General features: G+C 36.5%; 1 protein-coding gene across 1 annotated transcript in view; it reads right to left on the minus strand.

Annotated features, from left to right (window-relative positions):
* The window catches only part of ERP44 (endoplasmic reticulum protein 44), a 93,568-nt gene that overhangs the window by 44,723 nt on the left and 29,974 nt on the right, over window positions 1–18,871 (minus strand). Inside the window, exons 2-4 of the mRNA XM_082696781.1 lie at window positions 13,878–13,950; window positions 11,906–11,945; window positions 7,371–7,486 (exon numbers count right to left, since the gene is read on the minus strand). Of these exons, the coding sequence (XP_082552907.1) occupies window positions 7,371–7,486; window positions 11,906–11,945; window positions 13,878–13,950 (229 nt within the window). The remainder of the gene's footprint in view (window positions 1–7,370; window positions 7,487–11,905; window positions 11,946–13,877; window positions 13,951–18,871) is intronic.

The following is an 18,871-nucleotide window of genomic DNA, read 5'->3' on the forward strand; positions in this document are numbered from 1 at the left end:
GCTCACAGGAGGTCTGCACTGAAAAATTCTGACAGCCACTGACAGAACTGTGGGTGTTTCCAGAAGTCACTAAGTGGCTCTAAGTTGCCCTCAAAATGCCAGGAAAAGTCTATTCAAGAAAGTTCTTTTCAAATTCAATGACTGTGCTAAAGGCCATTTATCACAGTAAAAATAAACAGAAATTACAATTAACAATAGCACAGCACACCTGTACAGATTTCAAGCTTCTTCCACACATATTTTCTTGAAAACTCTCAAGCAACAAGACACTCCTTCTAGCTCTTTCCTTAACCAAAGACAAAGTACAGGTTTAGGAGTCTTTTTTTTTTTTAAGACTTTATTTATTTATTTGTTTGGAGAGAGAGGGAGAGAGAGAACAGGTGGGGAGAGGGGCAAAGGGAGAGGGTGAAGCAAACTCCCCTCTGAGCAAGGAGCCGAACACAGGGCTTGATCTCAGGACCCTGGGATCACAACCTGAACCAAAGGCAGATGCTTCACAGACTGAGCCACCCAGGCGCTCCAGGTTCACAGACTTTCTTTTTTTTTTTTTTTTTTCCAAAGATTTTATTTATTTATTTGAGAGAGAGACAGTAGAGAGAACATGAGCGAGGAGGATCAGAGGGAGAAGCAGACTCCCCATGGAGCTGGGAGCCCGATGTGGGACTCGATCCCGGGACGCCAGGATCATGACCTGAGCTGAAGGCAGTCGTCCAACCAACTGAGCCACCCAGGCGCCCCTTCACAGACTTTTATACCAACTTTGTATTTGAAAATTTTCCAACTCACATAAAATATAAAAACGTAATGTAGTGAGCACCTGTACACCCTCACCTAGATTTAACACTTTTTATCACATCTGATTGCCAGATTTCTCTTTCTTGCCATGCACACGCACATATGCGCACACACTGTGGCAACAAGCACTGACTCAAGTTTAGTGATTTTTCATGTAACTTGTCCAACTGTATAGAACTTTGGTAAGCAGTGGGGTTCTGGTATTAGAAAACAGAATTCTAACTTAGTGGAGGCTGGGCCACACACTGGAAGGAATAATAACGCCACATACATGTAATTTCATTTTTGTTTATACACTGACCTGCTGGAGATAATTTAAACAGACTATAATATAATTTGTAGCAGACATTTTTACGTAGAAGTTGGGTGAATTTTCAGTTTCTATGCCTAAAATACACTTCTTCCTCTATTTCCCTTAAAAATTCCTACTCTGTCTTCAGGCCTCACAGCATTGTCTCAAAAAGGCCTTCTCTACCCCCGGGGACTAAGTCAGACCTGGATTATCTCATAGCATCCAACACCTCTCTTCAGAGAAGTTTCACAAGGAGCAATTGTGTATTTACTGCTCTTGCCTTTCTGGGTATATCTAGTTCATTGCTATATGTCTAGAACCTGTGCATATTGCATTTCAAAAGGCATATACAGAAAATTTTGTGTTGGATGAATTAATAACACTATCTGACTCAAGGAGCTATGGTGAAGATAACAAAAATAATGTGTGTAAAGCACATCTAAATCCAAGTGAACATTATATACATCGTTTTTTCCCAGCAATGGGACTAGAAACTTTTCATAGGAACTTTTCCAAGAATAACACTCTTACTTTGGATGGAAAGCCTGAGTGACATAGTACATCAGAAGCAAGACAGACAACGTATCAGAGGGCAGGACAGAGCAGGCTGCCACAGTGCCAGAAGGTAATTAATAAGAACAAGCCGCATGTGGGCAGAATGGTATCTTCAATCCGAAGTCACCTTCTGCCTTTGCTAGAAAGCTTTATATATCTTCTATATCAGAGAAATTAATACTAAAGCAGCAAGTGGGTACATTTGCCAAAAAGAATACTGTACGGACACACAGACCACCAAAAGTAAAACTTTTGTTTGCATACAACGTAATTGTCTTTGTAGAAAATCCAACCGTACTTACATAAAACCTATTAGAATTCTTAAGTACCAGGATATAAGATCAATATACAAAAATCAGTTTTACTTCTAGCAGTGACCAATCAGAAATTTAAATTTAAAAATCAATGCCATTTAGAATAGCACCCAAAACCAAGACATAACTAAGGACAGATTTCACAAAGATGTGTGAGACTTAAGAAAAAACACCGGACAAACCCAAAATGAGAATATTTTACAAAATACCTGATCAATACTCCCCAAAACTACCAACTGTCAAGATGACCTGATACTTAAATGCAATATCCTAGATTCTGGAACAGAAGCAGTTTCTTAGTTGTAAGAAATGTAGCAGGGTAATGTAATATGTCAACATTAAAATAAACTGCGTAAAGGACTATTAAGAGACTCACCATATTATCTTAGCACTTTTCCCCCCTCACTTTGCTTAGAAATTAACAAGCCCATTCTAAAAGTCATACAGAAAGCCAAAGCAACAAAAATAGCAAAACCACTTTGAAAAAAAAGTACAAAGCTGGAAGATTTATATATTACTGACTTCAAGACTTATAAAGCTACAGTAATCTAGAAAGTGTGGTACCAGTATAAACACATACAAATCAGTCACAGATAAAGACACCAACAGTACAGAACAGGAAGATTAGACATAGATCCACACCTATACAGTCAGCTGATTTTGAAAAAGATGCAAAGTCAATGAAGAAGGAATAGTCCTTTCAACAAATAATATCAGAACAGCTTGATAACTATATGCAAAGAAATGAACTCCAATCGATACATTGTGCCACATGTAAAAATTAACTCCAGATGGATCAGAGAGCAAAATGTAAAACTTTATACTATGAAAATTATGAAAGCAAACATACCAGAAAATCTCTGAGATCCTGGGTGAGGCAAAGATTTCTTAGATACAGCATGAAAAGCATAATCTATTTTAAAAATAAGTAAGTTGGACTTCATCAAATTAAGAATATATGGCCTTCAAAAGACACTCTCAAACAGAATTGAAGGTCTCACACCTCCTGATTTCAAAACTCAGTATAAAGCTATAGTCATCAAAAAGTCGTGGTTCTGGCACAAAGACAGACATACAGACAAATGGAACAAAACAGAGTCCAGAAACAAACCCTCACACATGTGGTCAAATGCTTATTGATGAAGGGTACTAAGATCATTTAGTGGGGAGAAGATACTCTCATCAACCAATGGTATTAGGAAAACTGGATGTCCACATGCAAAACAATGAAACTGGATCCTTATGTTGCACTCTACAAAAAATTAACTCAAAATGGATAAAAAAACTAAACCTAACAACCTACACTGTAATGCTCTAAGAAGAAAATGTAGAGGAGTTCCAAAACATTGGATCTGCAATTATTTTTGACTAGGACCCCAAAAGCATAGGCAATAAATGTAAAAAGATAAACTAGACATCAAAACTTAAAACTTTTGGGGATCCTGGGGCGCTCAGTTGGTTAAGTGTCTGCCTTCGGTTCAGGTCATGATCCCAGAGTTCTGGGATTGAGTCCTGCTCAGACTACCTGCTCAATGGAGTCTCTGCTTCTCTCTCTATCCCTTCTCCCTGCTCGTAATCTCTCTCTCACACACACATACTCTCTTTCAAATAAATACATAAAATCCTAAAATGAAACAAAACAAAACTTCTGTGCAAAGAAGGTAACCAAAAGCATGGGAAAAAGTAACTACAAATCATTTATCTAATAGGGGGTTAATATCCAGAATACAATACATAAAGAACTTCTATGACTTAACACCAAAATTCACCAGATTAAAAACAGGGAAAAGGCCTCAAACAGAGTATTTCTCTAAAAAAGATATACAAATGGCCAGGATGCATAGGAAAAGAGGCTCAATGTTACTTATCGGGGAAATGCAAATCAAAACCAGGATGAAGTAGCACTTCACATCCCTTAGGACAGCTGTGATCACAAAAACAGAAAATAACCAATGTTGGCAAAGATGTGCAGAAAACTGGACCCCCTGTCCACTGCTGGTGGGAATGTAAAATTGGGATAGCTACTGGGGAAAACAGTATGGCATTTCCTCAAAAATCAAAAAAATTTAATTACCATATGATTCAGCAATTCTCCTTCTGGGTTTATATCCAAAAGAACTGAAAGCAAAGCCTCAAAGAAATATTTCACAGCATTATTCACAATGGCCAAGAGGTGGAAGTAACCCAAGTGTACATCAACAGATGAGTGAATATACAAAATGTGGTATACAACATACAATGGAATACTATTCAGCCTTGAAATGAAAGGAAATCCTGACACATACTACAACATGGCTGAACCTTGAGGACATTAACATTATGGTAAGTGAAATAAGCCAGACACAAAAACAAATACTGTATGATTCCACTTATGTGAGGTATCTAGAGTCATCAAATTCATAGAAATAAAAAGTAAAATGGTGGTTGCTAGGGGCTGGGGGATGGGGGAAATGGGGAGTTGTTTAATAAGTGCAATGTTTTCAGCTTTACAAGATGAAGTTCTGGAGACTGGTTGTACAGCAACGTGAATAGACTTAAAGCTACAAAACTGCACAATTCAAAATGGTAAAAATGGCAAATTTTATATTCTGTGGATTTTACCACAATTAAAAAGAAAGACACTCTTAAGAGAGGGGAAGGAGAGAAAATATTTGCAAATTACACACCTGAAAAAGAACTTACATTTGTAATATATAAAGGGCTCTCAAAACCCAGTAAGAAATTATTATACCTGCTCATCATTTAACAGCCATGTTAAATTAAACAGACTGACCATACCAAGTGTTGGCAAGGATAGGGAACAACTGGAATGCGTCTACTCTACTAATAGATATGTAACACAGTACAAATACTTTGGAAAGCAGTTTGGCAGTTTATTACAAATTCAAACATAAACTAACGTACGACCCAGGTATTTCACAGCTAAGTATTTGCCCAGAAAATATGAAAGCACGTGTACAAAGAATTGTACCTCAATGTTTATAGCAGCCTCATTTGTAATAGCCCCAAACTGTAAACAACCCCACTGTCAATAAGGGTATAAGAGAACTGCGGTGCAGAGCCATACAATAGACTGCCACTCTGTAATAAACACAAACGATACGCGCAACCATCTCAAAATAGCCAAGTAAAAAAAACACCACCACGCACACACACAGCACAGCATATGATCCCACTTACATAAAATCCTAGAAAATGCAAACTAATCTCTAAGAACAAAAAGCAATTCCATGGTCCCCTGAGACTGATGGGAGGAGAAAGGGACCAGAAAGGGACCAAGAACAATTTGGGGAATGACAGATATGCTATCTTGATTGTGGTGATGGCTTCACAGATGTATACATGTTTCAAACATTAAATTGTGTAATGTAAACTTGTGCAGTTTATCTTAATTATATCTCAACAAATCTCCTTTTAAAAAGAAACAAATCCTACCAAAGAATGACCTAACAGATGTTTCTCCCCAGGCCACAGGATTCTTAAGGAGGTTCCAGTTCAAAACCTCTACATTCCAACTGGTATCTAAGGAGTGACACAGGGGCCACTGTGTCTTAACAATCTCTAAAGAGAGAGTGGAAAATGTAACTAAATCATCAATAAGGGCTTCATAATATCACTTTTTAAAAATGAAGAATTACACAGAAGGGATAAAATATTTAAAGAGATTATACTATGTCTCAGATATAATTTTCATTAGTAAAAAAATTAATTTTATAGATCTCTCATGGATCAAAATGCATCTGAACTATGGATGTTCACTCCCACAAAAAGAGAGCCTGATTAAAGGAAGTTAATTTGTTTAAAAATACGAACAAATGATATTTATGGTTCAACAATAGTTAATTTGCTTTCCCAATGACTATAAGTTTGAGAGCACAGTTTCAGATTTTATGGTCTAAATTCACTGAAAGTTACGGACTACTGTCTATACTGTAATGTCTAATTAAATACATAAAAACCAGAAAGATGTGAAATGAGAGCCCACACCAAAAACACCATCTCTGCCAGTGAAAAGTGGGAGGAATGATCCAGAGCATAGTGTGAAATTGTGAAAACGCAGCCTGTGCCTGTATTGACGACTTTTACTGCTCCCTTCATCTTATCTAGTTATGAATCCCAAAAGGCAGAAATGAGGGCTAATGGTTTATAAAATACTGAAATGTTTTGCTGTTAAGCATTTCTGTACCAGTAACCACCCCCAAATGTTTAACCTGAACAGAAAAGAAAGTAATGGGTGTGTGAAGGTATTTGGTCAGGAGATGTGGATTCTAATTCTGGTTTCACTAGATATTAAACTGTCTGACAGTGGTTAAGTCACTTTGCTTCCATTTCTCATCAGTAAAATGAAAAGTCAGTGTACACACACACACACACACACACACACACAGTAAAATAAAAAGTCAGCGTACACACACACACACATACTAATTCTAATCATCAGGCTAAGAGCAAAGTATAAGAAATTTGCAGTATGGAGAGTTCTGTATTCAGGCCAATTTGCCAGTAACTCAGTGCAACAAGCTTTTAACAAGCAGTCTCTGTCTCCCAGAAATTGTCAGATGCATGAGATTCAAGATGAATGGTTTGGTCTCCACTTAAATGGGAGAATTAGAACTAAAAAAAAAAAAAAAAAAAGAAAAAAGTTCCTGCCTTTGAAGAACTGACATTGCAACGGGTGAGACAACTAACACACATGAACCAGAACTACAAAACATGGTCAGTTTGGTACCAGGAGAGAGGAGAGTTCATGTGTGATGGACACACCAGAAGGAAAAACCGCCGGAGGCTCACCAGCTCAAGCTAGCGAGATCTGTCATGGATACAGAAAACCACATTCCACTGGGACCAGTGAAACCCAAGTGGCTGGACTATCCATGAGTCTATCCTAAGTTTCTCAACACTCTCAGTAACTCTAATCTGTAACTACAGCTAATTATACCTCAAAGACAGTCTAAGCCAATTTTAGTAGAATCTTTCAAATAACAGAAACACAAAAATCTGAGATAATTTCATCTGCTATGACTACAAAAAGCATTTTTGAAGGATGCTAGATCTAACAGAAATCCATTTTTCCCTAAAATTTTATTTCAATTTTATTTATTGATTTTGGTATTCGCTTTGGCAGAAACATTGCTAGTTATGATTTACTACCTATATGCTTATTCTACTATATTTTAATTTTAAAAAGTAATTACTTTGCAGGCAAAATGCAAAGTAGTATTATAAGTACATAAAGATAAAATATTAATATTTATCCAAAGTCACTAGAACCTTCCATCTAAAGCAAAACACTTTTTAGCATTAAAAGAGAAAAAAGAGAAAGAGTGAGTGTGTGTGTTTGTGTGTGTAGCAGGAGAGGTGGGGAGAGGTGGGGATAGGACAACTTCTTCTAGACTTCCTACTGAGGTACTTACAGTGCTGATCACAATCAACTCTGGCAAACACTACTTGATTTTCATTGGGATATTCTTCTTTAATGACATTAGAAGCTTCCTCAAAAATTGGATGCAACATTTGGCTGAAACGACACCTACACACAAAGAAGGATACCAATTAAAACTCAAAAGCAGAAGGAATAAAATCCTATTACAGTTATTATCCATTGATATGTAGTATATGCACAATAAACGACTTCTGAGACAATCTCATAGTTAACTTAATCATGTACCTGGATGTCATGGATTGAGGATAAAGACAATTTTGAATTTAAAGACTACTCCAATTCAGACTGTACATTAAAAGATTTGTTTTTTACACATTAAGAAAAGGGCCAATATTACAAAGCACACAGCTAAGGATCTCTCCCAGAGGCCGAGAAACAAGTCAAATATAAGCCCTGAGGATGTATCTCCACTTGGATTTGCAACTACTAAGACTTGGATATTTATCAGAAATCAGCTTTCTCTAAATAATGAACATATTTCTAGATACTATACAAAATCCTTATGAGGATAAGTAAGTTTATTGCAAATAGTAGACGGATTCACCTGACTAGGTCAATCAAATTTCACAGGCAAGTTAGTATACTAAATAAGTAAGGTGAATAAAACAAATATATAGTATACAATATAATGTTCCCCCCTCAAAATGTACTCCTGGTTAAAACAGGCTTTCATATCTATGAACATTTAAATATATTAAGCTTAGGAGCAAAAATGTGCAATTCCCAAACCAGACTTCTATTCATGTTTCCTTTGTCGTTTCTGTTTGTTCTATTTTTACTTTTTTAAAAAAGGGCACCAACCCTACAATATTCCAGAAACTTGATACTTCTAATTCTGACTGTCCCTTATTCAGGCCAGCTACCTCACAAATATGTTGTAGGTTATTAAACAGATCTGCTAAGAAAGAGAAGAAGAATCAGAATCAGCACACAGCCAGTGGGGTTAGAATAGCCATTCTTATACGAAAAAAGTACTACTTTTTAACAAACAAAACAAAACACAACTGTAATTGCTACTATTGCTTCCAGAGTCCTTTTTCATCAAGGAATTTACTTAAATGATGCCCGTGTACCCTTTAATGCACCAGTGATTAGGTCATACCTATAAAGTCTCAACGAAAGTCTGATAAAGCCTGTGAAACGGTGGAAACGGTATCCTTCCTCCTTGTCTCTTTTTATAGATACCTCCTCTAGCCCACTCACCTGACTTCCTAAGGAGATGTCCTAGAATATATCAAGGAGACACAATCTGTATCTTCAATCTCTTGCTTTCAAGTGGCTCTTTCCTCTTTTAGCATTCTTAAATCTCTCCCATCTGGGATAGGTGGGTGGGGTCTGTGGACATCAGGGACCGTGTCTTATTTGACTATGTTTTCTAATAAGCATTTCAATATATGTCTGTTAAATGATTAAACTGATAGGATGGAGGAACAGGAAAGGCTAAGTCTGTAAGTTTGCAGTTTCTTTTTTTTTCTTTTTTCTTTTTTTCTTAAGAGAGTGAGCGAGCACGAGCATGAAGCATGAAGGGTAGAGGGAGAGAAAGAATCCTAAGTAGGCTCTGTGCCCAGTGCAGAGCCCCACATAGGGCTCAACCTCACAACCCTGAGACCATGACCTGAGCCGAAACAGAGTCAGATGCTTAACCAACTAAGCCAGCCAGGCACCTTAAGTTTGCAATTTCTTATGATGCTGAAAATATGGTGCTAGAGGGCAAAGGAGGCAAAGGGTAGGAACTGATGAATGGTTTCTTGAAGAATTAGGATATGCATTAGTGCATAAGCTCCTCGCTTAAGGGCAATATAAAGGCATATATTAGGGGCTCCTTTCTGGACTGTCCAGTTTGCTGCCCAGTAAGCATTTAAGCAAAGGTTCATGTTTAAAATAGGATCAATTTGAATACCAGAAGGTGAATGGGAAAGATGAAATAAAAATTCAATGCAGTAGCACCATACCTTCATACACATGTATCCGTACATATGGACAGTTACATTTATAAAATATAACAAAAGCAACAGATCTATTAAAAGGGCCTTAAGGGTCATCTCCATCCAATCTCCATTCTAGTGCTTGAATCCACCCATTACATATCAACCAAATGGGTAAAAGTCTTTGCAAGGACAATTTTGGGGGTATTTACTAGTATACTTACTAGTATGACCTAGTGGGAGCAGGGGTGGGAATAAGCTTCGGAGTCAGACATACCTGAGTTTAAATCCCAGTTCCACCACTTACTAGCCGTATGACCTTTCTGAGCCTCAATTTCCTCAACCTAAAATGGAAATTATAATACCTACCTGCAGGGTAGTTCTGAGCATTAAAAACAATGTACATAACAGAGCCTGGCACATAACAGCATTTCTAAGTACCTACTATGTTTCATTACTCTCGGAGGCAGACAGTATTTTTAGGCAGCTCTATTAGAGAATTCCTCCTTAAACTGTGCCACATTCATAACTTCCAAACAGAACACAGAATCTAGCCTTTAAGGCCACACAGTATAAGCCTGTGTCATATGATCAATTTCTTAAGTTTTTTGAGCATCATATGATCAATTTCTTAAGTTTTTTGAGCTGAATGAAAAAGTACTAATTCAAGAACAACTCAAGGTGTTCTTTGGGGCTCCTCCCAAATAACTGCAATTAGTCCACACTTCCAATTCAGCTTTTGCAACAAGGTCAGTGGCACATTCTATTTCTCTTTCTTACAACACACAAAATCCCTCAATCAAGAGAAATGTGTTCTAGTTTTAACTCTGCCATGACTCTGTCAGCTAACCTTGAGAAGACACTTCCCTTCTCTGGGTCTGAAGTTTATTTTTAAAGTGGACTGCACTAGATATTCTTACACCCAATTTTGTGGCTTCTGTTACATGTGGACAAACCCAATTTCCCTTGGAAAATGCTACCTTGGTTATACATTTTAGAAATGGCATTTTCTCTGTATATCTTCAACATTTTACTGAAGTTCTTTAAATAGCTATACATCATTCATTCAGTAAATATCTATTATGTACTTATCAGCCAAGTACTATGCAGAATGCCTGGGGATTAATGTTGACAAAAGATAGATATGGTAACTTCTCATAAAGCTAAGGCTGTAGCAGGTAGCTACCAACTCCACTGCAGCATGCAAGTGTTCTGATGAGCTAAGTATGTGGTGTTATGGGAAGATAGATAAAGGGTTGGAATAGGGTAGGACTACTGATCTAGGAAGGTGACCTGGAGGAAGTGGTATCTAATCTAAGACTTGAAAGATGGTTAAGACTAAACTATGCAAATAAATGGGTTAGAGAAGAGTGCCCCGTCCAGGCAGAGAAAAGAACTTAAGGAAAGGTCCAGTGATGAAAGAGTACTGAATATTACAGAAACTGAAATACATTCAGTACAACTGGAATAGAATGTGAGAGTGGAGAGATGCCAAGAAATAAGATGTGGAGGTAGGGTAACTTCAGGTCTGAAGTCACTGGGGGCCTTTTAGGCGAAGGCAAGGGACTTCAGACCTAAAGCTACTGGAGCACCATGTAAGGGCTTTAAGATGAGGGCTTTAACCTTATTCAATTTGCTCTTTAGGTAGACCACTCTGGCTTACTTTATAGAAAAAAGAATGGAGACATATAAGACTTGACACACAGAAAATAAATAAGGAGCCTGTCACAAGGGTCTAGGTAAGCTGGACTGTGGCCTGAAGCAGGGTGGTGGTAACGAGTAGCTAATAAGCCTTAAAGGGTCAAACAAGATAGATTGTCTAGGAATAAGGATTATGTGAGAGTTTCCAACTTCCCTCCAATTCAAGCTCCCTTCTACCTATCTCCATGTCACATTCTTTAACATCTACTATGTGTTTACACCTGGGGTTTTAGAGGCTGAGAATGCGAAAACATTATCTCTGCCCTCATTGTTGATTGGCACAAATATAAAAGACAAAATAATGTAGTAAGAAAAATAAAGTGGTATCCAGTACTATATGAACACAAAAGACAAGAATCTGATTCAGACAGGGGAAGGAGCAAAGGCTTCCTAGAAGTAGTACAAGACACATGTTTAAAAAGTGTCAACAAGAAATTTCCTTCTAAACTCACCATACCCACATTCTCACTTCCAAACACTGTCCTACTTCCTTAGTCAGGAAAAATACAGAATTAAAATGTGTGTGTATGTGTGTGCATGTGAGAGAGAGAGAGAGACAGAAACAGAAAGATGTGTTGGGGGTAGAGGGGATGGATTTGAGTTTCTGTTACTGCTTTTAAGATGTGGGATGATGGAATCAGATCTGTATTTCTCTTAAAATACAAATGATCATGAAATTAAGCTGCTCACTTTGTGACTGAACCTTAACTGACTTTGTATATGGAATATTGTGCCACATAAGAAAAAGGCTTCCCCCTTCACTCCTTCTAGCAAAGAAAAATTCACATGTAGCAAGATAAAAGGAAAAAAAAAAACTTAAATAATGCAACTTTACCCTCTACTGCAAAAAACAAAAAACAAAAATAAAATTATTACTTACCAGTCAGCATAAAAATTTACTAAAGCAACATCAGCATTGTCTGAAATTGAAAAACAAAACCAAACAATCCAAGTTAATTGTGTCCACATAACTGACATAATCAAAGAGATGGTTTCCATCATGGTCTTTTTCTCATTTATGGGGCCTACTAAAAACACACAGTAACAATTAAGTTACCTCTCACTCAGAAACCCATACACAGAGTCACAGACAGATTATATAATTTGTGGGAATCCCTGATCCTTTTCTCTATATCCTCCATCTTTATATCTTCACTGAACGAATATAAAACAAAAGGGGAATCAAAGCCAGATCAGGAAAGTAAACTACTCAATAGCCTACTCTCATTCAAAGTGCAGTGGGATGATCTGGAGTTGAATAATCCTTTTTTTTTTTTTTTTTTTTTTCCTTAAGAGAGAAAGTGTGAGTGTGAGTGGGGATGGGGAGTAGCAGGAGCAGGAGAGAAAGAACCTTAAGGAGGCACCAAAGCAGGGCTCAGATCTCATGACCCCGAGAGCATTACCTGAGCTGAAATCAAGAGCCAGAGGATCAACTGACTAAGCAACCAAGGTGCCCCTTGCTAACCCTTTTTTGATCTCCCATATACATGAATAACTGAGAACTGGCTCTGCAAAAAAATTCTATTTCTCAGAAGAGACCTGTGTAACTAAGCTATTTCTGAAGTTCAGATGTCACACCTCATTGCAACAAGTGATCTACAACTAATAATGCTGCATAACATGCACACTTTCTGGTTCCTATTCATTAAACAGCTCTTCTCTGTTGCAAAAATAATAGCATTGTTTGCATATGAGGATGTGAAGTCATGACAAAGATACATTTGTTCCTTTTGCTTAAACTTCATAGAGAAACTAAACTCCTCAAGTACTCACAAAAATAAAACATAAAGATATTCTAGAATTTGAAAAATGAAAGGAGAATGATTTGTGAGTTTCAATTCTCTTCTTCCTCTTTTACCTTCAAACAGTTTTTATCCACCTGCTTCTGCACTCTGAAGCAGTGGTTCACAAAATGCACTTCTTGGACCAGAAGCACCAGCAGCAGCTAGAAACTTACAGAAATGCAAATTCTCAGGTAGGGGTTAGCAGTTTCTGTTAGAAACTTAGAACCAGGCCTAGCACTACAAATATTAATAAGTCCTCCACATGACTCATGCATGCTAAAGGTTACGGAATCATTGCTCTAAAGAGATTCCAGAATGTGGGATAGACTTTTTAGCATTTAAAACTAGTTCCAAGAACATAAAACAGTATATGATGTTCAATGAGTCACTCCTTTTACTTTTCTTATTTTTGGTTTAGTTCTGCTTACAACCGTGGATAAAATGGAGTGCTTTAAAAAAAAAAAAAAAAAGAAGACGAAGAAAACATTTATGCATTGTATGTTTTATTAAATCTCCTAAATTATGATTTTTCTATCAACCATGTGTTTACCTTCCCTCTACTATTTTTAAAAACAGAAATGTTCCCCTCCTCCAAGTTAACTATATACACAATCTCACTGTCAGCAAACAAAGCATTCAGTAAAACACTTATTTAAATTAATTGAACCAATGACAATAAAAAAAATCAGAGTCAGTGAATTAGTTAAAAGTTAAAGAAGATAAAATATTTCTAGACCATGTCCTAAGATCATGAACATTTGGTATCGCACAGTGGGAACTGCTAGCCTCTAAGTAAGCTCTAGCAAAATACTTTATATCAGTGGTATTTATGACAAGGCAAAGAAATATAACAAGACTGAAAGTTTATTTTTAACACAGAAAAAGAGACTTATACATTTTAAATTTTATTACAAATCAAAACCAAAATGCTTTCTTAATTCAGGAAACCATGAAACTAAACAAAATGCCAGCTCCCCAACTGTTTTTGTAATTGAGATTTAACTTTGTTTTTGTATACAAACTAGCTCTTTATAAAGAAGTGTACTTTAAAAATATCAAGGTACTTACTTAAAATGTCATCTATATTCTCTGTATCAAGACTTGTTATTTCAGTTGTTACAGGAGTAAAAACCCAGGTTACCTATAAATTTTAAAAATGAGAAATTAATGAATGTTTCCATAAAAGACAAATAATACAGAAACTTTAATAAAAAGAAAATGAAAATTTTTTAAGCTGGTTCCATTTATTTACAAAATCACTCATCAATTGTTTTAGTTTTATCTTTATTAGATCAACACAATAGAAGAACTTTTTTTTTTTAAGATTTTATTTATTTTACACAGAGTAGGAGATAGAGAGCACAAGCATGGGGAGAGGCAGGCGGAGGGAAAGGGAGAAAAAGAAGCATACTCCCTCTGAGCAGGGAACCTGATGTGGCGCTTGATCCGAGGATCCTGGAATCATGACCTGAGCCAAAGGCAGATGCTTAACCTACTGAGCCACCAGGGTACCCCAGAAGTACTAACTTCTAAACCTAGAAACTGGTCAAATAAAACTTCCTATATTTCCAAATACACAAAAGTGATTGTTTCTAAAGAAATTAAGAACTGATTCCCTCTTTTAAATTAATATCGCAACAAATTTACTGTATTATTATCTACTTGGAAAGAATACAAAACCAAAGCTAAGTCTGCTGACTCTATCTCTACGATGTATCTAAGATTTACTGTATTATTATCTACTTGGAAAGAATACAAAACCAAAGCTAAGTCTGCTGACTCTATCCCTACCATATATCTAAGATAAAACAAAACAATAAAGAGAAGAACAAGAAAGACTTCAAGTTGTGAACCAAAAGCCTTTCCTGCCTCATCTGACATACTGGTGATAAGTAAGAGGCTCTTAAAGAGTATACGAATCTTCTACTTCCAAAACATTGAACCCAAAGTTCAAGTTTATCAAAGAAAGTATTAGTTTGCCATCTGTAAAATAAAGAAAAGATAAACTAAACTAGCAATAGTTCACTTCACTTAAAAAGTAATACTTAGTGTATTTTATTTTTAGGTTCCACCTTTAACACCCTGTGTGTTTATGGAAATCCATTCACTGAACTGTGGCTACGGAGTGACAACTAAGTTAGGCCCTGATGAGAGACTGAAAACTACCCCTGTGCCCACCCATTTCACAGACACCTTAGTCACAACTATTATAACTCAAAAAGTGACTACTTCACCAACAATTCAATTTCTGAATGGTATAAAGAGCCATGTTGATGTTGGCATGTAAACAAGCACAGCTATTTGAAATATTTCTATTAATTTATTATTTTTTAAGAAAAAGCCAAATAGCACTAGTCTTATTTCCAAGTTACCATAATCATGTAACCAATAGTGGACTACCATTTCTGCTAGCTACCAATAAATTATACTCTGCTAAAAGTAAACTAGCTAAGTTAAAAATCTCTGAATATATTGACATATACAACTTATATGTATATAAGTAGTATATACATTAAACATTTAACATTTAAAACATTAACTGGAAAGATGTGATTTACTCTTTAAACATTTAAACATTAACTGGAAAGATGTGAATCCCTCATTAGTCATTATTCCCTCAGTATCTATATCTCAACTAACAGATCCTTCCCTCATCAGCAAAAATCAATTTTAATCGGGCAGCATCTAATCTAACAGAGAGAAAAGGAGCTCCAAGGACCTGTATAAAATGAAATAAAAGGCAGAAGTGAGCAGGAAAAAAAGATTCACTAGTAAAAAAAAAAAAAAAAAAAAAAAGTGGGTTATTGCAAAGTCACTTTCCTTTCAGGGATTCCAGAGGTCTATGAGGCATATTAGTGAACTACTATGGACCAGGCATTTCCTTGCTGACTGTTTTAAAATTCCATTTCTAAAGTCAATCAGAGAAAGACAATTATCAGATTATCTCCTTGATCTGAGGAATCTGAGAGGTGGGGAGGGAGGGGAAAATGAAACAAGATGGGACTGGGGTGGGGGAGACAAGCCATAAGAGACACTTAATCTCAGGAAACAAACTGAGGGTTGCTGGGGGTTAAAGGGACAGGGTGGCTGGGTGATGGACACTGGGGAGGATATGTGCTATGGTGAGTACTGTGAACTGTGTAAGACTGATGATTCACAGTCCTGTAGCCCTGAAACAAATAATACATTATATGCTAATTTAAAAATTAATTAATTAAAATTCCATTTCTGGGAGAATCAAAACTATAATTCTAAGTTTGGTAACATGGGGCTTATTAGCATAAGTAACTCCATTTTGGGCCTGTTGTTTTGTTTTTAACAAAGCCAATTATACTGATACAAGATTTCAGAGTGAATTGCGTTGAAAAATTCAAGAAGGTGATGCAAAAATATCATAAAGCAACAAAGTTGATCATTATCAAAGTCAAGTCATTAAATAACTTGACAGTCATTTACGGAGTATCTGCTAGGTACTGAGGGCACAAATGCAGAAGGCCTGGTATGCTCTACCTGGAGAAGCTCTTCAGACAGTGATGATAAAGAGGGGGGAAAAATGTCAAATACAGATAACCATCCTCGGTTGTATAGTCCAAGGAAGCCCATTTTTGAAGAGTTAGTTGTCACCCATCAAAGTTGTTGACAGAAAAGTATATTCTAAATTTAAGTGCTAATTTTACTTTGAAATATTTACATGGCAAAAATATATACATGCCAGGTGATAACAAAAATGAGACAACAATCAAACTTTGTTTAAAAAAGTTTTGTTGTATTAAATACCTATTAGTTTAGAAACATCATGCTTATTAATAAACATGCACTTAAAAGACACATTCAGCTAACAGATGTGTTGATGAGGGCCCAAAGCAAGAAAATGGTCTCTGACCCAATCATCTCTCTACCCTGTAGGGTGTAAAAGAGGTGTTTCAGCATTAACATTTTTATTAATATGCAGTATAAAGGGAAAGACAGGTTGTTTATTTAAATTGTTAGCAAGCTCCACTAGTCTGACAAATTGTTTCTTTTCATGTCAGCCCTAAGCCTAAACAAAATTCTCCCAGGGAAACATCTTTATGTCAAATGCTTTAGTGCTTAAGTAAAATAAAGACAAGTAGCTCTAGACCAGGAAGAGAGGGAGTGTAATCATTCATTTTTTAAAATTAAGACTTGAAGTAAACTTTTAAATTTATTTTCTTTAAAAAAAACAACAAAAATCTATAAAGACATTTTGAATAGAAGATCTTAGACATGGAGAATTTTAGCTTCTAATGCTGGACTATTTAGACAATATATGTAAATATACAGATGTAAACTTGTGATATTTTATAAGTTGGTCATTTTCTTCAGTTCATTAGCTCTTTTCCTTGCCAAGAAAACTGAGAAGCATCTCCAGTCACCTAGAAGTCAATAGATAATTCCATCCACATGCATTTCTTGTGGGTTTTGAAATATTAAACATCTCAATCTGAGATGTATCAAGTGATATGATCTTATATAAAAGGCATATCAGTGAAATGTCAAATATCGTACCCTACTTCGTTAAAAAAAAAAAAAGGTGACAGGCTAGCTTTAAATAGGCGCTTCTCCAACAAGTAAAGAATATTTTCTTCCATTAGAAGGTTTTTTAAAATTGAGATATCTTTGGGAACCAAGAAGCTTTCCTTTGTTTCAATTTCCCTGTATCCTCCATGTCAGTCTCTTATTTCCACAGCATTTCAGAAGCCAGAGAGCAGCCAGTTGCTTTTCCCAAAGCACATCCCACAACTTTTCTGCTCCCTCTTCTCTTTTTTTTTAAAAGATTTACTTATTTGAAATAGAGAGCACACATAGTGGGGGTAAGGGTAGAGAGAATCTCAAGCAGACTCCCTGCTGAGTGCAGAGCGCCAAGTGGGCTAGACCACATGACCCATGAGATCACGACCTATGAGATCATAACCTGAGTAGAGATCACAAATCAGACACTTAACCGACTGAGCCACCCAGGCACCCCTTCTCAACTCTTTGCATACAAGGTTTCCTCTACCCAGAGTGTTGGCTTCTCTGCTACTACATCAATCCTTCAAAGATTGATTTCTTCTACCATGGAGATCTGTCTGGTTCTCCTGGTCAAAAATAACTCTCCTTTCTCAAAAGTTCAACCTATTCCATAGGATGGGAATAGAAAAAGGCAAAACATGCACTAGAGGAATGGAAGCTACTGTGAAATTAACATTCTTTACCGACAGACATCAAGTTGAAACAAGATACAATGGAACACCAATTACATGACGAAAGACTATTTTAGAAATAAGTTTTGTAAAGATTTTTTGAGTGAGCACTCTCAGTGTTAAATCAAATTTTAATTGTGACAATATTAACATATACATATATGTGCATGCTAGAATGCTAGCCCATACAAACTGCTCTGGCTCTCACTGCTAAATCCCAGAACTGTTCCTCTTTTGTGAAAACATTAACTGAATAAGACACTAATCCAACAGGATCTTCAGAAATATGAACTAAGTCAGTAAGAATAATACCTATTGGAAGTGAATTATTAAAGCTTCTCTGTTCATAATTATAAAAATAAATTAACACATTTTCTTTGTACATGAAGCCCATTTGAGTGGCTGTTACTCAAATATACCCTAAGTGGGAACTACTATGACACTCTCTGAATTGAGTGTTTCCCTTCAATCTAACCTGCCCACAGAGGTCAGATTAATCTTTCCAAACGCTGCTTTGTATACATCAAATCATATGCCGAAAGAACATAAAAATAAAACCAAACAAACAAAAAAACCTCCAAGGGATTTTCTCTGTCTACAGTATAAAAGCCTAAATCCTTAACCTGGCATTTAGGACCGTCCACAGACCTGCTTTCGTAAATAACATCCTACTGCTCCCGATCCATAGCCTATCCTCCAACTACCAGGAAGTACAGAGTAATCAGATATTCTCATGGGCCAGATACTCCGGCTTGTCCGGCTTGAGACAAATCCAGTTTATGCCTTTGCCATGGCATATTACTAAAAGCACCAATCCTTCCAAATGGGTCCCAGTTCGGGCAATAAATCATATGGTCA

The sequence above is a fragment of the Mustela nivalis genome (genome assembly GCF_964662115.1).
Source record: "Mustela nivalis genome assembly, chromosome: 13".
NCBI lineage: Eukaryota > Metazoa > Chordata > Mammalia > Carnivora > Mustelidae > Mustela > Mustela nivalis.